Source organism: Ischnura elegans, chromosome 12, assembly GCF_921293095.1.
Source record: "Ischnura elegans chromosome 12, ioIscEleg1.1, whole genome shotgun sequence".
NCBI classification, from domain to species: domain Eukaryota; kingdom Metazoa; phylum Arthropoda; class Insecta; order Odonata; family Coenagrionidae; genus Ischnura; species Ischnura elegans.
The window spans coordinates 45332957-45357706 of NC_060257.1; the positions used below are offsets into that span (position 1 = coordinate 45332957).

Consider the following 24750-nt stretch of genomic DNA (forward strand, 5'->3'; position numbering starts at 1 on the left):
AAAATATTTTTTTCCTTTACAGTATTTTGATTGGGATGGAAGTACACAATCTGCAATACTTTCATCTTTCTTCTGGGGGTACGTCATCACACAGGTAAAAGGTGACTTTTATTTCAAATTATTTGGATATTTAGTAATTAAGAGAATAATGGCTCTTAAATAGAGACATTTTTGATATGCGACTGTGTTACATGATTTTGTGATGGGTGGGGCTATTTTTTCAGACTGGTAATTTAGTAATTCTAGTGGTATTCATAAATATTCACTCATGGAATAACATTTGAAAGTTTGCATGAAAAATCACATTGTTATGGGATTTGAATGTGAAGTAATTATTGGAAAGTTCATTAGAGTATCATGCTCGTGATTTTTTAAATTTGATCTCGAAAGTAAAATGAACGGTAGAGTTGTGTGTTACAAACATTATATCTGAGGAATGTTATGAGAAAATTATTTTCAAATATTTCCTTTATTTTTGGTATTTTATGTTAAAAAATGAAAAAATACAACATTGAACCTGGCAATGGATAGTAAGTACATACCTACTATGGTAGCTAAAGCTACGAGTAGTAGAAAGCTGTGTTGCCAATATTTTTTTCTCATTTTGAGGAGGGAGTCAGTCTCCCTATGTATCGATGCCTCCGCTGCAAAAATGCTCAACAATCGCCCACCAAACTCATTTAGTACTAATAGGGCTACTAGAGGAGCGGATTTGATTGAGTGACTATTGAGTGTTTGCGAAGTGTAGGTATCTTGCCCCTTTGGAATTAGTACATGCATATATTTGTGTGACCATATTAGTTGATGCAGCTCTGAAATAACTATTACGATAATTTCTTTTCTCCTCTGAACAGATACCCTCTGGCCAGCTGTCTGAACGTTTTGGGCCCAAAATAGTCCTTGCGGTGGGCATGGGCTTGTGTTCCTTGTTTACCCTATTGTCGCCAGTGGCAGCCTCTGCAGGGTGGGAATGGCTGTGTGCAAGCAGAGTTGTCCAAGGTTTAGGACAGGTGGGTACAAATGGAGATTGGCCTAGAACAGCAAAAAAATATGCATAACTCCAAGAGATTGATTTGATAAGATTTGATTCCAAAACAAGTTATGAATTTTCAGGAATCACATTGTCAAAGACTGTTTTCATGTTGCTAATTACACTCAAAATATATATGACAATGCCAATACGTATATGGTATGAGTCAGTGGTGCAGCTAGGGGGGGTTTTGGGGGATAAACCCCCCCCCAGAGCTCAGAGAAAATTTAATCAATTTTACTTAATTGGATTGATATTACTAATAGACTAGTGTAAGGATTAATAAAATATCCCTCAGGAAGCAGTAAAACTCACCATTTTGAACCATTTATCTTAAAATTCTGCAATTTATTAATCTCGCACCTACCGGTTATCCTGGTGGGTATTCCACACCCCCACACACCCCGGTATTAGTTGCATCCAAACCCCCCCCCCCCCCAGCCTTAATTCCTAGCTGCGCCCCTGGTAGGAGTAACGTATATTTGAGGGAGAGAGGTGATTGCAAGGGCTTCTTATACATCTACTTCAATGACTAGGTAGAATGATTTCAATGATGAGTGATATTTCTTCAAAGAAACATGCAAGTAAACCCTGATCACAGTAGATTGATTAATGAGAGTAAGCTGGCTAAAATTTTACAATCCCACAGATAAAGACCACAAATTGGTGCATATCTTCGTAGCATGAAAGTCCATATAAATTTCAAACTGTTGGTGAGAATCATCCAAGAAGAATGATTTACTGCACAAATTAAGTTGGCACATACTGGGGCAGATTGGAAAAATCGATTTTTTTCATATCAATCTAGCTCATTGAAAAAGTTGGTGGGAATAATTGAAAAAAAGGGCACAAAAAATTGAGCTTCTAATTCTTGTGGATTTGTTCATATATCCTGAATAAGTTAAATCCTCTACTAAAAACGCACGCAGCATAAAATTTTCTATGCACGGTGTTTCAAACAGAATATACGCATTTCAAATGCATATATTTATTAAACTTTAAGGCATACAATGCCAGAGTATGGTGGGGGTAATGTATACATGAGGGAAAGAGGTGATTGCAAGGGCTTCTTATACATCTATGCATTTCCATGACTTGGTAGAATGATTTCAATTATGAGTGATATTTCTGTAAAGAAACAAGGTGAGTAGGCCCTTATCACAGTAGATGATTAATGAGAGTAAGCTGGTTAAAATTTTACAATCCCACAGTTAAAGACCACGAATTGGTGAATTTCTGTAGCAGTTATTTTGCACTAATGAGATCCAGCCTTGATGCACAAAATTTTGAAAATCTAGGGTAAAAAGGTCCACCAGAAGAATCTATTGAAGAATCTGGATCTGGATCTAATGAAGAATAATTACATTTCAGGCACTTCAAGTAAAAACAAAATAGGGTGATATATGGTTTGAATGCAATGGAATCACTTCAAATATTAGGGGAGATTTGGTATATTTTACAAATACTCTTATAGACTGCAACTTTCAAGAAACTGTATGTACCATCTACTTCTTTCCAGGGAGTCCTGTTTCCATCTACACATGCCTTGTTGGCAAGATGGTCCCCTCCAAGTGAAAGAGGAAGGATATCAACATTTGCATATGCAGGTACATTGTAGGGACTTTAAGTATATTATTACATCTGATTCATATTAAATCTGGTGAGATGCAAGAAGACTGCCTAGGCTGGTTTCAGGGAGTTTGAAAGGGTAGTTTTTTCAATTAAATTTATTTTATGCAACCATGGTGTTGGAATAAAATCTTCTCACCTCATCAAAACAATTCTCATCTTAAAACACTAAAAATTTGATAGAGATATTGTAAAAAGTTATTCAGATGTGAACCAAATTAAAGTTGCATGCAAAAAAATACAGCCTGCCTTGAAAAATACCTGGCCACTGGGGTGAGTTCGAAAAAAAAAATCCAGTCCTTAATGAGTTAAAAAATAGACGATATTTTTAATGCAAACATTTTAATATAAAAGCTATGAATATTTGCATAATAATAACTTTTATATTAAATTAAGAGTATATTTCGTTGAGTAATCGTTGCCTGTAGTTTGTCATTTTTTCTATTGCTTTCACAGGAGCACAGTTTGGTACTGTGGTAGCACTGCCTACTGGTGGTTTGTTGGCTGCAACCAAAGGTGTTGGGTGGCCATCTATGTTTTATATATTTGGTTCACTCGGTTTGGTTTGGACTGTCGCGTGGCTGTTATTTGGTGCTTCTGAACCTGATGACCACCGATGGATATCAGACTCCGAACGTCATTACATAAATTCAGCATTAAGCTCACAGAAAGATCATGTGTCTCCAAAAGTGAGTTTAATATTACTATTTGTGAATTTCTCTCTGAATGATATGGCCTTAACACTTTCAGTGTGGATGACACATATATGTATGCCATGAAGGCTTTTCCACTCTGGCGGAAGACATAAATGTATGTCTTCGGGAGTTCGTTTTTCCACTGGTCACTGGGGTGCTCCGAGCGCGCCTAGCGTTACTTTTTCACCCTCCCGCAGTTTGGAAGTGACCTTACACCATTGCGGAAGTGTCCGTTTCTTGTTCTACATGTTCCTTCATTTTTTGTGTTTTTTTTGTTTACATTAGTGCTATTTTTGGAACAATTTGGCAGGTTGAGATTTTTCTTTTCATTTCCTTCACCTCTTTTTCATTATTCTTATCATAAATATCCCATCATGTCTTACAAATGGATTATTTTTTTTAAATTAGTTTTTTTAACCTTTCTTTTTAATTTATTCATATTTTATGTGCTATCACAAAAATTATGATTAGACTAACTTTTTTATTAAAAATATTTATCCCCGTTTCGTACTCACTACATTATAAAAAAATGATCTTAGTGTGGTGCTTCAGTTAATTATGCTATACTATTTGAATTTCTTTTTCTAGGAACTTTTTTTATTATTGCAAACTACGTTTATCCTGGGTGATTTTTTTGGGTCTTTTTCATACTTTTACGGCATATTTTCTCATTAGTTTCTCTATGTCAATTACCAATCCTCTATTCATTCCGATTTTATTTCATTTTCTGAGTCATTCATACGTCTTGGGGTTAGTTGCAGATTTTCTTCCTTTTCATAAAAAATAACATATTAATCACGTATGCAACACTGCATAATATAATTTACAGTATTGCCCATCTGTATTTTCAGTATATACCCAGATAATTTACAGTAAAATATTTTTTGCATCATTATCTCTATCCAAAAAACATATTTTATAGGCAATTGCTTAAATTTTACAATTATGAATCCGTACTTACAATTTTCAGAGCCGTTTACTTTTTCCTACTTCCCTTATCCAGTGGGTAGTTGTTGACCTGTCTGTGATACTGCTCAAAACAGGGTTTTAAGCAGAGTTCCTGGGCAGTTTTTGCATCTATATCTATGTCTTGAAGTACACAAACACACACATATATTGTGTGTGTGTTTGTGTACTTTCTTCTTCCAACCTTAAATGTCTGGGTTTGTGGGTTTTGTGGAAAAAAATGCTGCCCAGACAATCACATATATTCTGTATCCATATCTAAGGGCCGTCCTTTGTGCTGTTCAACATCCTGCCCATGATACTTAGCCATTATTTTGTTCACTAAGCTCAGTCTGAATGCTAGGTGATCTTTGTTATTACCATCCTTATGGCATGGAATGTACACATTTAACGCAGCCGCATTAACTAAGTGGTTGAATAATTTCTTGTACCACACTTTTGTCCTTTTTCTTTCCAGCAAGAACGATGCTAAAAGTTGATCTTCTAAATCTACACTGCCCATACATTTATTATATTCTATTCCACTCATACCTTTATTTACACATTCTAGCCTGCCATTTCTGAATTATTCCCATCAAAATCAGCATACCTAGATACACCCTTATTTCCCCTAGTATTGTGAGAAACCACTTTTGGAGGCAGGATTTTTTTTGCTTCGTAATTTTCTCTCTCATGAGCAAGAAACTGTGCTTCATTTGCAGTTTGTCTCAGTCACTATAATTGAAATTATTTCATCATAAATAAATAACTCAAAATATGCCATGGGATCATCCATACACAGAACAGGCAATTTGTCTCCCAACTAATTCACACACTAAAGGTTGAGGAGGGTCAGCACTGTCAATCTCTTGTCAATTATTTTCTTGAAAATTTACAGAAAAATGAGAAGGCTCTGCATTCCCTTTGGAACTGGAATCCAGAGATTTACTTATTGAAATTTCCGAAGTAGTATCTGAGCATTCTGCGCTCTCTTCTTCCAAAGGGTTTGCTCATCGCACAACTCACGTGAGCTAGAAGCCATGGTCAACTAAAGAGGGGTACAGATATGGAGAACACACCAGGCAGAAAAAAAAATCACCAAAGCAAACACCCCAACCCTAAGCTTCAAATGTCGTAAATAGGATACCAAGATGTGGGGATGCTGGCCGGTCTTCGAGGTTCCGAGAGGAGTTGAGTGACAATGCCTGGACGGTCCATGCCTTCGCTATCATTGTCTCGATGAAAGAGAAAGGAAACGATGAGGCAGAAAAGCAGATGATAATGAACCAGAGAAGAAAGCATTCAGCATCCCCACACATCACACTCAATCAATAAGAAAGCACATAAACCAGAGCTTGAGTGGAAGGATATCTTTCATTAGCATCCACCAGAGGCTGACCCTAGAGGAAGCATTTCTTTCCTGACATCAGCTAGTAAAAAATATTCTAAACAATACGAGAAAGCAAACACAGACCACTCAGGGGCACAGAACGATAGCAGGCAGATGTGTCTCACATATATACTCACTGAAAGTACATATATGAAAGCTTAAGAGATAGAAATACCTAACGAAATATTCGGACGCCTACGGTGTGTCGCGCATGCTTGAGGCATGGTAATCGGAGGACGCAAATGCTGCATCTTGCATGCTTAGGGAAGGACCACGGGCATTTAATGTCATGCTTGACGGATTAAAAGAACATGGCCAGAAATTCAATTTAAAATTTTTATGCAAATCAAGTTTTATTTTTTAGAGGGATTTTTTCTGGACAATTTTTATTCAATTTTATAATAGAATAACTATGAAATATAATTTTACACAATAGTGTATTGTAATATAGGTAAATGGTGTTTTTGTGTTGCAAATTTTTTCATCCTATTTAGGTATGTCGGTGATTTTTTCCATTGTGTATGTATTATGTTTGGTCAATGAGTACTTGGCTAAGTTTGAAATATCTTAACTATCTATAATTAAGGAATTTATGCAATGCATTTCTATGAATTGAAATATGTATACCAATATCATGTCAATCCTTGATATAGTCCAGTCCTTGCATTTTCCGAGACAATTTTCAAGTCACTTGAGTTTTTAATTGAACATGAATTTTTCAGAACCTGAGAACACCCTGGAGAAGTATTCTTACATCAGTTCCTTTTATGGCTACGTTATTAGCTCACTGTGGACAGAACTGGGGATACTGGACATTAATCACTGAGATGCCAACGTACATGGGCAAAGTACTCAACTATGACATTGAAAAGGTTGGTTTGAAATAAAATATTTAACTACGTATATGTAATCAGTAATTGATAGTTGGGCTGAAAAAACTTTCACTCAACATATTTAATCGAGGTGAATCTTTGCTGATAAGATATGACTTAAATGTTAGAAAGTGTTTATAGCACCTATTCTTCTAAGAGGAAATCCATTTGTTAGTCCACAATTGAACAAGTAAGAAATTAACTCCTGTTATTTATTCAATTTTTGAGTGCAATCGCTTCCTTCGAATTGTACCATTTAATGTGTTTTGGGTTCAATTTAATTTTCACAAGGGAATGAACATAAATTCAATGTCTATCTCTGAGAATTTCTGTTAAGGTTTGATTAAAGGTGACGTTTTAGTAATGCTTGAAGCAGCCCAAGTAGCAAAATCTTATGCAAAAATTATTTTAAAATATATTGCGAGAACATTTTGAAATGACTTTAACATAATTTTGATAACATATAAGCTTTCTCTGTTTCAATGTTACAAATCTTTTTTTCATTATTTCAAAATGATTTTAACATAAGTTTAAAATATGTCCTACTCTTGAAGGAGCTATGAATTATACTTTTTAAATTGTTTTAGAATACATTGTAACTAACTCAGCCTCCTTTTAAAATGATTAATTGTTATGCTAATATGATACAAGTAAAAGTGTTTGAAATTACGAACTGTGCCAGAAACAGTAAAAAAATGTTTTCCCACCTAACTACATACTAAGCTACCAACATTATAGTTTTGCATGCGTGAATATTTCGCATGAAGTAGTACAAGCATCGTGAGATAAAGAATCTTCTTATTTGCATGCTTTCACTGAATTCCCAACATCATCCGAAACATTTTAAAGACATTCCAATCAGATGTCCTTGTTTGGATTATAAAACATACATAATCATAGAAGTGACAAACTCAGGTCTTATCCCTTTTCAGTATGCAATGAAACACATATTGAGAGTGTTTTCAGGCGTTGCTTGACTGCATTCTCGGATCATTCAATGTCCATTTTTCGATCATATGCCTACATTTTGGGACATTTTTCCCGTAAATTCATTATTTTAAATTTTAGTAATCTAATGGAAAACTGCAGAAAAATACTGCTTTGTGGATTTCAAGAAGTCCTGAAAACAGCAAAATTCAAACTCACTTTTGTAAAAAGGGATTCATTTTTGGTAGAAAAAGTCTCCAAACTCATCTGTATTACTTTTTTTATGTAACTTACTGTTACTAACTGTTACTTGTCAGTTATTCACATTCACCTCAAAGGAATAAGAATTTTTATACTGGTTTATTTTATCACATTGGTATATGTCTGTGCCAATGAGAATTTATATGAGTGTTTTAAAATAATTTCAAAATAATTACCTAATTATTTCAAAATTATGTTAAAATGATTTCAAAATTATGTTGAAAATGATATCAAAATTATGTAAAAATGATTTTAACATTATGTTGAAATGATTAGAAAATAATTATCAAATTATTTCAAAATTATTTTTAAATGTGGGTAAAATAATTTTGAAATTGTTTTAAATAATGTTCACATAATTATTTTTCTGTGAAATTAAAAAAGGAACATTTTATGCAAAAAATAAGCCATTAATTCCTACATATATATACTATCAACAAAATGAGATCAAATGGTACAAGACTTAAATAGTGCAACACCTAATATGTACATTATTTTAAAATGATTTTAAAATCTTGAAAAAGTCATGAATTTAGCCCTCATATGATATTTTGATTTTAAAATTATTTGCAATAATCATTTTTCCATATTCTTTTGCTACTTGGGAGAGGTTGGTGTATTATTTTATAAAATATGATTGTGTCCAACAGTCCCATTTAATTTTGTGATTGCTTTGTTTCTTATTCAGAATGGTGTGCTTTCAGCTCTACCCTACTTGGCAATGTGGATTTTTAGCATTGCTATTAGCTGGATGTCGGACGAAGCACTTGAAAAAGGCTGGCTGACTGTGAGAGTGGCCAGAAAAGTAGGGAACTCTGTGGGTAAGGAAAAGTTTTAATTGCTACTTTTATGGTGGACTTTTATTCCCAATATCATTTAAATTAATTTTTGGTCTTAATAGCCTCCAGTGCTGGGGTGAGCAATTATTTTGGTTCAGAGGCCACTCATTAGGAATGGAAGTTAGTATAGGGTAACCCCTTTTAAGAAGATGCATTACCCCCTCTCTTTGAATTGTATTTTGTCTTTTTTTTGCAACAAATTACCCATTTTGATATCATGAAAAACAGACATCGGGGTATACAGAGGAGAACTGTATTAACACCTGTGTGTGATTGTTAACCCATTAACGGCCAAGGCTAATATTCGGTAGAAATATTTGAATTTATCATCATATTTAGTCTTAATAGGTACTAGAAAAGAAATTTTGAAAAATTTGAGGCTCTAAAAAATTTATTTATAACAAAAAAATAATGGTGCGTTTTCACACCTTTGGCGGAATGTGGGTACTTCGATTAACATACCGTGAAAAACTAAAATCTTATTCTTTTCCACCTTTTTAATTTATAAACACATAGAAACGCATAATTTAGTATTTAAAATCATTAATTAAGTGTTCATACTATAAAAAATCCCTTTTATTGATGAAAATTATTTGAATATAAGGGCACATTAAATTTTACCCAAAAATATACACTGTGCCCTAACACTGACTAACATTTTAACATTACCTACACCTTTCCTTGTTACCTTTTTTTTCGATAATATGACTTGCATTATGTTCTTTAGTGTCTGCTAGTAAAGAATTACGAGAAGGTTTGTCTTTTTTCGAATTTGATGGTCAAGCATGTATTTCTTAGTGATTGCCATAACTGAATCGGTCACCTTTTATTAACGTTTGCGCGTCATATGATCTTTGAAATATCAATTGATGACATTTTTGCCCTCCTATAGATTTTCAATGAATTAGTTAACACACTTTCCAGTAAATTGGTAAACAATGTCCACCACCTTTTTTTCCCTCTGATTTTGATTCTATAATTTGCGTTTGCATTTTCGTGATGTATAATCCACCTATGGGATTATTGGAATGACAGAAGCTGGGGAATAGTTATGCCTTTTCTCTCAAATTGGTAAATTGGCTATTTGTTGCTGGCCACAATTGTAACAGAGGTTTCATTCCATTTGACCGCGAACAATTCAGATTCCTCGTCAAAAGCATAATCAATTTTCAGAGGTTTTTTCCAAAAGCTTTAGGGTCTTCAAGCGGGCACTTTCCAGTTCTATTTTCCCGAGTGGTTCAAGTTACAAAGGATCGCCTTTCCTTCTGTGTTTGGAACAAGAAACATGCATACGAGAAGTTGTCAAAAAATAACCGATGCTGAGTAATTTCGGGAATTATTTTCAAGAGATGGGAAACAAAGATAGCTCCTAATCCTACATTCACTCCATTAGTTTGATTGATTTAGCCCCTGCATACGAAGACAAATTGGATGAGGTAACCATCTGAAGAGCAAAGGCACCATAATTTGAACACTAATCAAACCGGTTTATTTTTTATCATCATTTTTACTGAGTGGCGTCCAAATCACGGAACCATTTGCTCATCCATAGAAAGGTTATGATGACTAACTCCAAACTGCAAAAAATTAGCATTCAGCATAGTAAATATTGGTCTCAGCTTTGCACATTTGTCCGTTTTGTCGAGAGAAAAGGTGGACATTTTCCTTTATCTCTTTCTACTCATAGTTTGACGAACTAATTCAACCCATTTATCTTTATAATATCTTTAGACAAGCACAAGTCCTGCTGCGGGAGCACATGATACCTAGAGAGAATCAAAATCTCAAGACACTTCTCAAGTCTACAATACCAATTGTAACTGATGCCTACTGCTATAAGTAACATATATTACTTTTTTTGAAAAATATACCATTCCCTCCGAAACTCGTCATCAAGAAACCGGAGGAAAATGTCAGATGGAGACATACCTCCAAATTTACGTCTTATTTTTTCGTCATATTCCTTCTCTTTTGATATTGGACGACACAAACTTAGCATCAATATCCTTTTTCCATTTTGGAAAATTAGTGCCTTTTATCAGACGACTGGATATCTTTTTTGGTACTCTGATGGCTTTCCTTCTTCTTCTTGCGCACTCAGCCGGTGCTCCACTATGCCATCGCCTCGATGCGTTTGCAATGTTACCGCGATGTCATTGTTAATCGGCTTCGCAGTTCAAATGTTATCATCGACGTCTTCTTCATCAGTCAAGTTCTTAACGTCTGGCGTATTTAGACAACATCCGTGGCGTCATCCACAGAATCCAGGGTTTCCTCTAAAGTGGTCAAGATATCTTGGGTGGACATACACCTTCTTTTATTATCCACCTACAGTAGTCTTGGCAAATTTGATGAAATGAAAAAGATAATTTTTTTCACTCCTACGTTGCCTGAAACGTTGATATTGAAGATGTAGGATCACCCAGTTACACCCGTTATACCTGACGAATGCGAATAGACCAATGAGACTAACTTCTTGAAGCTTTCTTCTAGCGTTAGAAGGTAAGATCCATTGAACTATACGTAGCAGTGATCCGTTTCTGATTGACCAGTGCTGTTTGAGAAACAGTACATTACACACAGTTGAAAACCGATAGGTCTCGTGGCGGGTAATGAAATTGCTCATTAGTACATAATGGCTAAAAGAAGCCACATTTTAGAAGACGACAGCTATGAGACCAATAAGATAAGAAAGTACATTTTATGGTATTTAAAACCAAACAGGGATTAAATTGATTCACCGAATAATTACAGGGCGGCGTACAATATTAGTGACCAAGGTTTGCTACATTGTCTCTCGGTACGGTGCCTCAGCCCTAATCCGCCATACCCCCAAACGCCAAAGGTGCGAAAACGCACCATATTATATACAAGTGTCAAAATTGTACATCTCTAAATATATTACAGTAGAACCTCACTTATGAAACTTTCAGCGGAAAACCAAAAAAAGTCTCATAAGTGAGGTTTTTTGGTATTTAGCATGAAATCCTTTCCTATAGGGGCTGGTTTGTCTCCAGGATGCAATTACTCATTTGGAGGCAAGAAATTGAAGCCTAATGATCTTATTTTCTCAAAAGTAACACCCGAGATGATGTGTTACTTTAAGAGAAATATAATTTTACATTCCTGAACAACTTTACCGACGGTTGAACAACTAGCATTTCTGGTACTAAGCTGCAAGGCTATCACACTGGAGAGATTTCGGAATGATGACACTAAATGTTCACAGAGAAGCCAATTTTTTTAAAAAGTTGACTCATAAAAAGCGGTTTTCAGGAATTTCATTTTACCACCTATAGGCAAACCCCAGATTGGAGATTGAAGAAATGAAATACCTGAGGAAAGTCATCCAAATTAACCCCGTAATTATACCATTTTTCTGAACTGACGGCGGCTGACCTTTAGCGTGCTCGAAACCCACCCACTCTTCTAGCCAATCACAGAAGAGCGACAGGAGAAAGTGTGGAAGAGCCCGCAGTCTCTCTCCGAACTCCGAGCAGTGCACATCGCTCTCCAGCTAGCAGTGTTGCCAAGCCGAATCTTTGGAGATCGCACAGCACTCGTTCTGCCGGCCCCAAAAGTACCGTTATTCCCAAGGATGGCAACGCCGGTCGGCCGGATGGAGGGGAAAAGGGAAGGGGATGGAGGGGTGGAAGGGGCAGCGCTTCTCATTGGCTAGTTTCTATTTTCCACCCAGCCGCCGTCAGTTCGGAAAAATGGTATAGGGAGCAAAATTTCACTAATGCATCACGAAGGCTTCACACCCTATGGACCCGGGTTAACGGCAGAGGCAGAAAGTTTTCAGAGATGGCTCTATCCCTGCTTGAGAGTAATGTGGACGGAACTTCCAGTGCAACACACTATCCGGCAGATGGGACATTAAGCCCTGGTTAAGCCTATCGTTACAACCTGGCTAATTCCAACACAGGGTTTCTATACTCCCTCTCTTACCTCATGGCGCAAATGACCCCAGCTGTCAGTTTTCTCCCTCTAAATACCATGCTATAGATAATATGGAGCACCTGGCAGTGGCGTAATAATGGTTGGGGGATGAGGGGATGGATCCCACTCCAAAGCCTCAGAGAAATTTTAAAAAAATTTAAACACAAGTCTAGCTTTGATAAACAGCAACTGCATCTACTTAAAGTTATTTTATGTGCCAAAATGATGTAGAACATATTTACAGGCATGCCATTTTTTTAAATTTTACGGGAATCCCCATTGCCTCCGAGGGGTGGGGGGTGAAGCCGCCCCCCCCCCGGTACTACCGTCACCCCCAAAGCATATTCCTAGTTACGCCACTGGTACCCCGGATATTCCGTGACTAAGTTCACTTTTCCGGTGCTTAGAAAACTTTTAAGTGAGCATTTGAAATAATCGCGCAACTGCTGTCAGTGATGAATGGACAAAAATAGATTAAGAGCCCGGAAAAATCTCCCCTCTCAATAATGTTTACGCACTAAAAAAGAATTTTCCCATGACATTTTAGTAATAATAGATTGAATCTACCGGGTATAGCTTCTCTGCCGGCATTCTTCCGCGAATTCAGCGCCGGGAACTTCGACTCACAAGCCGTGTGACTCATCTTCACGTAATATTTTGCTTCCCCATATCTGAAAACAACACCAGACTGATTTTGTACTTCGATATAATGCTTATAAGTCATTCCTGAGTCGAAAGGAACTGCCTTATCTCTCGCGTTTTGAATTTGACTTTAATGATTACGTTACTACTGACGACGCGAGTTATTCTCCGAGGGCTTTCGTACTAACTCTCGTTCAGTTACAAAATAAACGCTTGCCACCAGGCAGTCAAGGTCAAACTATATTTCATTTAAACCCGCAGATACAAGTTGGGTCAGTTTTGATCTGCGCGCCGCGTAAGCAACTTTCCTCCGGCTCAATTCGTCCCGCGGATGAGGGATTAGCCCGCGGAATGAGTCCACGCATGCTGTTTTCGCCATCGTGTTGAATCACCAACGGCTTACGTCCATACTACAAATTCGATAATCTTTTTTGGATGACCTTGGAAGCCAAAATTTTGATACGCGAGGATTTTTAACGGCTCATTTAGGTGTTATTTCGCTGGGCGACGGGAAGCATAACCTTGGAAAATTCTACACAATCTTCCGTTAGAGATAGATATTCCGGATTAACGATCATCTACTGCAGTTAAAATTAATATCTAATAAACAGCATCGCTCATAATTAAAACTTATTATTCTTCATTGACATATCTATGTAATGAGCGCATACTACCCCCGCTCCTGTGACTAAAATCGGCGCGCCTACCGCAATCTTCTCGTAGATCAGTTCTCTGACAAGTCGTACAAGTGAGGTATTTTATCACATTGGACTGGAAAAATACGTTTCATAACCGAGGTCGTCGTATAGGTGAAGAGTTTCATAACTGAGGTTGGAAATACATGGGTTCATATGGGGTTATTCACCGGACCAAAAAAAATCGGCGTATAAGTGAGGTCATCGTATAACTGAGGGTCGTATAACCGAGGTTCTACTGTATTTGGTTTTAAAAAATCTGAGTAATTAAGCATTATTAGTACACTTATAATACTAGTAATAGGATTCATAAATATTCTTAGTGCACTCGTAAAAAAATATTAAGTTGATAGCCCTCGATGAGCATGAAATTTAGTAAACTTGAAAAATTATAACTAAATAATCAAGTCAAAATTACTAAAGAAAATGGTTTAAAAAATAAGTTTACCATATAAAGGGTAATTTACCATGGAAAAACTATTAAATAACGGAGTAAATATTTTTTCACGAACTAATTAAAAAATGGTGCGTTTTCGCACCTTTGGCCGTAAATGGGTTAAATAAAAATTTAAAATGTGAGACAATATTGAGGTAATAGTTTTTAAATTTGATGTTCCGGCAAATGTTGACTACCATGTACATATGTACAATGGGGGAAAAAGTATCCTAACAAAGGTTGTGCTGTCACTATCACTCCACGCAATATTGGGTTTCCTTTCCAGTATATTGTTATTCATTGGTCAGTGAGGGAAATTCAAACAAGGCAAACCATTTCCTTTCTTTGTCGTCCAAATAGGCGACTGACCACTGAGTCCCCTGCAACCCAGAGTTTGACTCGCAATGAACTCCATGTAATAGATATGCATTTAACGGCATCATGTGCATACATTGGGAACACTCCTCTGAATTTTCCTTTGCATATCTCAACGAAACGACAAAAATTTCCATGGGCCACAGCAAGCTTTCTCTTGAGGTATACTAGACAGTCAACGACCATTCGATGGGCCATGCATTTGAATGCAGTTGACTTTGAAGAAGTTCTAGCTTTTCTGGAAGGACTGACGAGCACATTGACAGAACGATTTTTTCTTTGGATGGAGAAGGATATGCTCCTATCTTGATTTGAGATGCCTTTGTCAGCAGGTGAGAGGGGGAAAGTAGTCAGCTTGTTGGAGGCTGGCTTAACAGTACCAGAAACATAGTGAAGGATGAATAAAAATAGAAGTACTGTGTACTACTGGGAGAAATGTAACAGGGAAGGTGATGAGGCATTAAATAATCGCAGATGAGGGAGAGATGTTTTTTGTGCCTTGATTTTTTTGTCCACATTACTATTTTAGATATTTTATTTGACCCTTAAATATTGTAAAAAGTAATTTGACAGCAATAAATGTCATGAATTGTTTTAATTTACAAAATTGGTTTTCAAAGAAATGGAATAGAAACTGATTTATCAAACTGCAGAAATTAAAAGTTTTTTTATGGTTTTGCCCACTGACTAGGAAAAAATAAAATTTTAGTTGTTTACAATTTATGGAATTTACCTCAAAAAATTGTATACCATCATTTAACTTTGTAGCAATCATGTGCATATACATTGAGGAAATATTTTCAGTCACCATTGATGCACTAAAACCTTTTAAAGTGATGATTATTTAGGTATTTAGAGTAATTCCTTATGCTCAAAACCACTCCTTGCTATTGCTATCTGGTTGATTACATCTGGCAATTATTTATGCCGTAAATTTTCAGAGACAAGAAAATGAGATAGTAGAAATTGAGCTTTAAGTGAATTTTAGAACTAGTGCCAGAGTAGGTGCGAAGAAGGAAAGGAAAGGAGGGTTAGAGGGAGATAGAGGGAAAAAAGAAGGCACAGCTGCAAAGGAAATCGAATGCACCAACATTCTGGTGAGCACAGTGGCGGATACAGATGGGAGGCATGTGCCCCCCTTTGCGGGTCCACTCGTATTGCCAAACATTGCAAAACCACAACTGTAGCTTTTTTATATCACAAGATGGCATTGTATTTTACATGTGTATAATCACTTTAATTAAAATTTTCTTATACTCTGCCTGTGACTTGATCATATTTCATTATGATAAAAGTAAAGACAACTCAAGATATATTTTGCACCCCCCTAGAGTTTTTCCTGTATCCGCTACTTGGTGAGTAGTACGAAATACATACATTCAAGCCTCATGACGAGGGAGGCAAGTTCACCATCACGACCTTGGTGGCTGAAATAAGACCGTATTTGAATTTCCCTTGTCTCGCCCCAAGGATTTTATACAGTTAGAAAGGGAATCCATTCTTCTGCAAAGCAATGGTGGTGGCACAAACTCTGTTTGTACAGAGAAAACATACTGTATGTACAGAGAAAATTTCAAAATGATAACCTAAGTTAATTATGCGTAATGTGAAAAAAGACTACCTAGGAGGAGCAATTCATCCTTTTAACATGGTTACATTCAACTTACATTTCAGAAAAGGTATAACTGGTACCTAATTTATACAATCTTTGTCAGACACAAATTACGGCTTACTCTCTGTAGGCATTAGTTTCCAAAATCTGTCTGATTTTTCTCAAAGTATCTATGCCAACTCAAGGGCACTGGTAGTAGTTATTATTATCCAATTTTGAGAAAATTACAGATCTGAGAAGCTAATCTCAATCCAAAACTTTTAATAGTTAGGAGAAAGTCAGAATGTGGATCTGGAGGCTCAAGGTGAAATATGTATTTTTGGAAAAAAATTTTCTTTTACTTATTACTATAATACATATATGTATTGCAACCGGCGTTACCCATTGAACCATAAAACCTGTGCAAAATTACTGTGGGAATTAAGAAACATGGATATCATAATGGTTTACTCGGATATCCAGAAAGCCATACGTCTGTGGTTTGTTTCTCAGGTAACAGAAATATTTCCCTTAGTAATGAATGTGAATTAGCCATTCACACGGCAGATTTGAAATGTATCACACACTTGATGCTATCAATATAAACATGCAAAAGACATTCTATCACTTTTTTATGTCGTTGAGGTAATTGAGAATGAATTATTTTGGATTAACGAGGCTAAGAAAGGTGTGTTTTCTTTTGAAGTGTTGCTGAGTTAGTGATCAGCAATTCTTGAAGTTGGCACCATCCACCCTTACTCAATTGGATAAAAGAAATAAAGGTGCTTAAGAAGATGTCAGGGCTTGGAGATTTATTTATGATTGGGCTATTTTAGTGAAACTTCATTGCTAGGTGAAGTCAGATGCGCAAAAGTATTGTCGATGACTTGTAGGATAAATAATTCCTATGATTGTTTGAAGCATTGGAAAGAGAATGCTACCTCTTAATATAATTAACCATATTTCTCTGTTTCAGCTCATTGGGGACCAGCTATTGCATTGATAATTCTCGGATACATTCCTAATAATCAACCAGATGCAGCCTTAGGATTACTCGTATTAGCTGTTGGACTGAATGGGGCATCATTTGTTGGATTCCAGGTAAAAAAAAAGAAATTTGTTTTTTGTACTAACAAACATGTAAGTAAAATATTCTTATTAGATTCACAATATGCCGGCACTGCTGAGAGGTGTGCTCAAAACCAAGAACTGTTCAATAATTAAAGAAATACATACACTCATCTTTTATAAACAAAATCCTAAATTGATAGTTCAATTAGTCCTTTAAAAATTATTTACACGCAGAAATTTTTCCAATTGATAGTTCAATTAGCTGCAAAAAAATCTAATTATTTTAACCTTCTTAGTGCTGCCGTCCAATATATGTATTGGCTTTTGCTTCTCAACCAAAAAGTGCAACGAACCAAAATATCGGCTTTGAGATAATCAATAGTTCATGTTAATTATTATGCAGTAATTAAACTCTTTAATCAGGTTTAATGAAGCAGATTAATTAATTCAACAAGAGTAAAATAAAAAAATTACTATTCTATCCAGTGTAAATTGGATACCCAAAGGGGGTCCATTGTCTCCCCTGGTCTCTCTCTGGATCTGCTGCTGGATTTTAACATACCGACATGTAGCTTTTAATACTTACAGCGTCAGTGACATCATGGTAAAATTAAAAGAGTCGGAATGCTCTTTCCTTACCTTTTTTAAGAAGTGAAACATTACTCGGTGTGTTTTTCTCTATTACAAGTAATTATTTACATTTTATTACAATTGTTTTTAGGAATTATTTTTGGTTACGAATCTGCATATTAGAAATTATGAGGCAACAAAATTGATAAAGTGCTATTTGACAAATACATCTTTTGTTAACCAGCGCTGGAATGGCGTTCCAGCACCATGACACCACTGAATAGCATGTAATATAGGCCCTAAGTTTAGAGCTAATTTGTATTTCAATTCGTTAAAGAAGGAAAATATGTATATGGGGAAATATGACTAAATACTTTTGCACAATGTGGCAACCTCCAAAAATTTCCATTTTATTTAGTGTCTTTTTCGATCCAATGGGGTTACAGCCCCTTAGCCCTCCTTAGATCCGCCATTGTGCCGTATTATATTATATGTACAAAGAGGTCACTTTTTTTAAAATATTACATTTTTTCTCGACTAATAGGCTTAATATTAATTATGACATTCTGAAAACCTAAAACCTGCCAGGCATTGCCAAGTCTATCATCTTTTGTGTCAATGCGTGAGTGAATGAATGTTTAGAGTTTTTTATACAGTAGATTCCATTTAATGGGTCCACCGGTTACTATTGGGGCAGCCGCTTAATTGGGGCAGATCTTGAAGAGCAGAATCCAATAGAGGAATATCCCAGAGTATTCTCCGCTTAACACATTCCGTGCTGACCGTTTTTTGAAGAAAATGCCCTGTGGCTGACTTTTTGGCAAAAATTTGTATTTTTTTATTATTATTTTAACGACGTGATCTTATGATTTGTGATGCCTGCTACATGTTTTCGCACTTTTTTTTAAAAAATAACCCTTCATTTGATAAAAATTTGAAATTTAAATTTTCTAAGTATCCTGTCAAACTTTTGATACCGTCCCGCAACACACCTACATGTTTCCCACATTTCTTTGCTCTTTGTCAGTACTGTAGCGAAAACCCGTTCAGACTTTATCACTTTCTGGAAAAAAATAATGGAAATAGTAATGCAGCAAACATTATTTTTATAATCTGGAAATGATACATTTAAATACGATTTTAAATGTTTTATTGCTCAAAAGAAAATATTGCGAGTATTACCAATATTTCCAGCAAAAGTGTTACTCCCTATGGTGGAAAAATTATTATGAACGATATGATATCCTCTGGATAAGATTTTATAATGATATACATTGGTTTATAAATGAAAGGGGAAATTTGTATAAACGAAGAATTGTTGCAATGAAACATATTGTTTTACAAATCAAAAATTGACCAGCATTTTTAGAATAATTTTTCAGTCACTAAATACTTAGCATAAAATAATATCTTTTTAAATAAATATTGAAATAGAAAATATAAAAGGTAAACATTAAAAAATAATTTTTGCCGCTGGGTAAATAATTTTCTGCATCACAAATTCTTGTGATACTTATGGAAACAGTCAAGACACAATCGAGGATCAGATAGGCAGGTGGGGCTATAATATGATGCATCCTGGTGGACATTATTCTTGAAGCACTGCCTACATCTCTTCTGTTTTCGTCTTTTCTGTCTATCGTGTTTTTCATATAATCGGGGAAATCCTATATAAGTCCTAATAAGCCCTTGGTTTTGGTTGAGGCAGACTATTATGACTATCTCCTCAAAGGGATCGAAGGTACAGATATTGTCATAAGAGATTCTATAACTGGAATTAGAAAGTCGATGAGAGGAATTTTTAAAAACTTTTCTTTGAATAAAAATTACGTTTCAGCAACAGTGATTTCAGTAGGTGGATTCCCAATTTTTAGTACCATTAGATGAATTTTCTTTCAATGGGAAAGTCAGACATCATTTGATCCCAATGATCGATGCCACAATTTTAATTGCTATTTTCAACCACCGCCTGTGGCTTTCTTGGCGTGCACCCTCGCCTTTTCGTAGATTCGTTCATTTTTTGCACTGAATTCAGCGATGATCATCCGCACTTCCCTGTAATCCGTCCACCTTAGGATACCGATTTTATGCTCATGAAAGGCCTCCACCACCTCACTTTTCTTTAATTCGTAGCAGAGCACCAAAAGAGGAATAACTTTCTTGCCTCTCCTCAGTGTCCCCGTCAAGTTAGGTTTCCCATTTGGATGGAATCTAGAACTGGCTACACTGTTATAAAAGTTATCAATATGAAAGGATTAGCCTCAGTCAAAATGATCCTCCATCATTTGTTTACCATCTTCTCTGACTCCCCTTTTCCAGACACTTCTGAGTTGGAGAACCTGCAGCGCCAAACCCTTTGCTTCCGTCAACATATACAACTTCATTGCGTACCTGTAGCGCTTTCCCCTCATATATTCACTATATCCCAGCCTAGCTCTCCATGGAATCATAGACTCTTCCAAACTTAGGTCACGTGAGCGGTTCACTACTTTTTCCACTGTTTCCTTGAATGCGTCTATATGGGGCTAATTTTGAATAATCAGTGGGCCAGAGGAGTGTTAGAGTCAGAGAACGTAGATAGGTTCTTGTTGATTTGAACGGCTTGGAGAATAGACATGAATTGATCAAGCGACTTCTCTCTCCTGAACCAATGCAAGTCATATAAAGATCAAGCTTTTCAATTATAGGAGATACGGGAGATTTGGATAATTCTAGCACGAAAAATAAGGCAAAAAAGTGGGGAAATTCTTCTATGGTTTCCTTCAGGACACGTATTGCCCATTTTATATCCTCGGATGTATATATCCTCGGGCCGGATCAGTTTCTCCGAGTTTGGCGGTATGTGACTGGGTTAGTGGAAATTGTTCTCTTAGGCATTTTTTTTGCTGGGGAGGATGCCAAATAGAATGCTTGTAAGTATTTCGGATATTATGGAAAAAATCAAGTAATGAGTCTCTAATTCAAATGCTAGTGAACATAAGGATGGGGAAGTCTGGCTATTGTGCAGGAAATGTAAATAGTAAAAATAAATTGCAATGTGGAACCAGGACTTTACTGAAGTTATTGTAAAATTTATGGAAATATATTATTTCATGCATAGCAGCAAATAAACAGGGATAACAACAAATTTTGCCATGATGAAATCATAGCAAATAAAATTCACTCTGAAACTTAAAAAGTATAAGAACGGAAGCATTTATTGTTATCGTAAGGATAAAAATACACATACCTGGAGTATGTCCGAAATTAGGCAACCAGCTAAGCAATCTACCACGATAGCGTTAATTGACGTTAAAAATGAAAATAGCAACAAGGGAAAAATATCTGTATTCCTTCTTGTAAAAACCAATTAAATAAACACAATCTAATCATTGCGTTAAAAGTCACAAAGAAAGATAAAATACCTTGTAATAAAGTAATTACCTATCCTCGTCAAATGTAAAAGCTTCTTTTTATTATTTCGCTTTGAATATTTGCAAAAGTTTTTTTTTAAGGTATAAGAACAATTATGAGAATATACAACTGTTTTTTGCATTATAAAATTAAAGTAATCAAAAAATACACTGTAAAAAGCCACCCCCAAAGACGTCCTTGCAGAGCAAAACCGGGTAAAATAGAAAAACACAGAAAAAATCGAAAAAATTTTTTTTCGGAGCTTTCCGAACGGCAAACAGGCGAAGAGTGGTGACTGACCCTCTCCCATACCCTAACAGCGGTGGCTGGCGCTCAGGGCGGAATATAACGCAAAAGGGAATCATGACGTAGCGTCTACGTCATCAGTCACTGGGTAGTGACTGCCATGACGTAGACGCTACGTCATGAGCACGGAACGTGTTAATTGGGATAGCATGCCGCTTTATTGGGCCATGAGTCGGCGACATAGACTCTATACTCGCGACGAAATTAAATTTTTTTGTTTTCAGAATACTATTTTTTTATATTTTCCACCTTTAATTTACTCTTATTTTTCACAAATGTTTCTATTCTTGCCCTATTTTGAAAGCTCTTGTTGTTATACTATCCGCAAGAGGATAGGACTTTTCTTTAATAGGACTTAGTAAAAGACACTCATTCAGCGTTGCCCAAGGCTGTGAAATAAATTTTTTACCAAAAAAGTTATAATTCTTAAAAATGATAATAAATTAACTAAACTCGCTGATATATTTATCAAATTAATAGTTTAATAAACCTATGTTGCATTATAAGCATTCTTTAGTCTTCTTTCTATCATTTCAACGTTTGTTTATACCCATATACAGGATAGTTCGCCTAATTGGGGCAGCCGCTTAATTGGGGCAAAAATCACAAGTCCCGATATGCCCCAATTAACTGGAATCTACTGTATTACTAAAGAGATAAAAGAGCAAAAACACATTTTAATTCTCAAACAATCTTCTTCGTTAGATGACAATGTTTATGCATTCATATTTAAAGAATGCTTTGGATGTATGGAGCAGCCACTTAATTCAGGCGTAGTGTACCTGTCTTAATGGATCCCAATTTAGGAGAATTCACTGTAATTTTTTGTGCTCATGATTTAATTTTTCAGGTGAACCACATCGATTTATCGCCAAATTTTGCTGGAACACTTATGGGAATCACGAACTGTATTGCTAACTTCATGAGCATCATTGCTCCACTTGTGGCAGGGGCTGTGGCACCAGATACTGTAAGTATTGGATAAATGGTATTTTCGCTCCTTTTTGATTCATTTTTTCACTCTTGGCCGAATCATTCAACTGCATGCATATTATTTCACAGCAACAAACATAACTTAATGTTTCTGGTGATGATTTCTGCAGTATTTTACCCTTTAAGGAGCAAGTGTCTCGAGTTATAACTATAGTCAGAGTAATTTGAATTGCTGAATGCGCTATCATTCGAAAGACATCAAAGACTTACAAGGAAAGTCCCTTATATATCACCAGGGAATCTCATTCTCATGATAGGAAGTAGGTACCCATGTAGTCTTTGTTTCAGCTGCCTACGCTAATTTTTTTTTTGAGACATTGGCAATGGAAAGTACCAGGAAAAAAACACCTAAATTTATGCAACCCGTACCACACCATCAGACCCTTATGTGCCGTTGCCAAGATAAAGAGCACTGATAGTGTAATGTTAATGATTTTCTGACTTTCCCATCATAATATCTCAGTTTGCTACCCCCTTTTTTGTTTTACTAGTAATATAACTTTTGATACCGGAGTTTATTTTTGAAATAAAACCTCTACCATTCACTCTTTCACTGAATGCTCATAATAAAATGAACATTTTGATAATGGGGCCATATTAAAAATCTTGTCTATTTTTTAAGCATCTGGGGTCAGTGCCCAGATGAAATCCATGGGGATTAAGGGCAGAGGCACAGCTAAGAATTAAGGCTAGGGGTTGTTTTAGGTGCAACTATTTCTTGGGTGTTTGGGGGTATTGCATATCGGCCAGGGTAAGCAGGAGTTGTGGGGGCTCGTCGTCCTCCAGAAAAATTTTAAGAATAATGGTTCAAAATGGCGAGTTTTACAGCTTTCTGAGGAATATTTGATTAATCCTAACACAATGCTATAAGTAATACTGATCCAATTAAGTAAAATGGATTAAACTTGAAAATTTCTCTGAGCTCTGGGGGGGTTTTTATCCCCCAAAACCCCCCTCGCTGCGCCACTGTCTAAGGGGGCCTGAGCCCCCGCAAAAATTTGTCTGGGGGCCCGAGCCTCAATAATTAAAGGCAATAAAGTAATTTGAATGTACTATAGTAATTTATTATTTTAATGATAGTATGGTATTTATATATTAATTAAGTCTTTTCAGTGTTACAAATTCATAGCTCTGTAATAGTCCATGAGCATGATTATTGCTGTTCATGAAATTAGCTTTTTACAAAAATACCATGCTTGTTTATGCTTTTTTTCTGTATTTAAAGCCAAAAAATAGGTAAGGCTTGTCGAGTTATCAGGATTCAAATGTTGATCATATGACTCTTCAAAAATGCTCAAAAATAACCTTAAAATTCCCTATTTTTCATCTAAAATTTAGTAAATTTTTCGGGGCAATGCCCCCCAATATTTTTCATAAGTTGGTACTCTCGCCCATCCCCCCCCCCTAAATCCACCTATGTGCTCTGTGATCTTCTGCTACAAAAGATTAATTAATGTAATTCTTGCTTTCAGACAAATGCTGATCAATGGAGAGTGGTCTTCTTTATTTCTGCAGCTGTGTATTTCGTATTCAACCTATTATTCATTATATTTGGAAGTGGAGAGATCCAACCTTGGAACAACCCTAATGCAGCAAAGGAAAGAGAAGATTCTGTGGAAGAGGGATCAAGCACTTCAGAGGCAGGCAAAGATGAGTCCAATTCAAAAGGACAGACTGAAAAATAACTGAGTACCATGCATTTCATGGTAAAAATCTAAGACAACATTTTTTTATTCATGTACATGTTTTGTATTTTTATCATCTCTAAATATACTAAACACATTTTGTATTTCTACTTCTTCAGACTTTCACCAGCTTAACCCTTTTGAGACGGTGAAGTTCTTGTCCCCTCCATACAGAGCATTTTTGCAGGACATTCAGAGAAAGTATTTTTTATCGCTCAATGCCTATTTTTCTGACGAACTATGGTGCTGAATCTTATGTTTTTACACAGGAAACTTAGCTTACTCATTTTTGCTTATGGAGTCAGGTTGTGTTAAAGTTACTAATGATGAAAAAAGTAGTAAATGAAAATGCTTAATTTCTTGTCTTGAAACGTTTCTTAGAAGTGGACTTGGGAATTAGTAGTGAACTTGAGATGTGTCATTTTTATATAGACTACGTTAACCCAAGAAAGACAAGAAAGGT

General features: G+C 35.9%; 1 protein-coding gene across 1 annotated transcript in view; it reads left to right on the forward strand.

Moving 5' to 3' along the window:
* LOC124169310 (putative inorganic phosphate cotransporter) overlaps nt 1-24397 on the forward strand; it is an 81818-nt gene extending 57421 nt beyond the window's left edge. The window contains exons 4-12 of the mRNA XM_046547891.1: nt 23-94; nt 855-1010; nt 2550-2637; nt 3116-3348; nt 6412-6561; nt 8438-8570; nt 17246-17370; nt 22460-22579; nt 24075-24397. Coding sequence (XP_046403847.1) covers nt 23-94; nt 855-1010; nt 2550-2637; nt 3116-3348; nt 6412-6561; nt 8438-8570; nt 17246-17370; nt 22460-22579; nt 24075-24287 — 1290 coding nt within the window. The 3' untranslated portion in view covers nt 24288-24397. The remainder of the gene's footprint in view (nt 1-22; nt 95-854; nt 1011-2549; nt 2638-3115; nt 3349-6411; nt 6562-8437; nt 8571-17245; nt 17371-22459; nt 22580-24074) is intronic.
* The last annotated feature ends 353 nt before the right edge of the window (nt 24398-24750 follow it).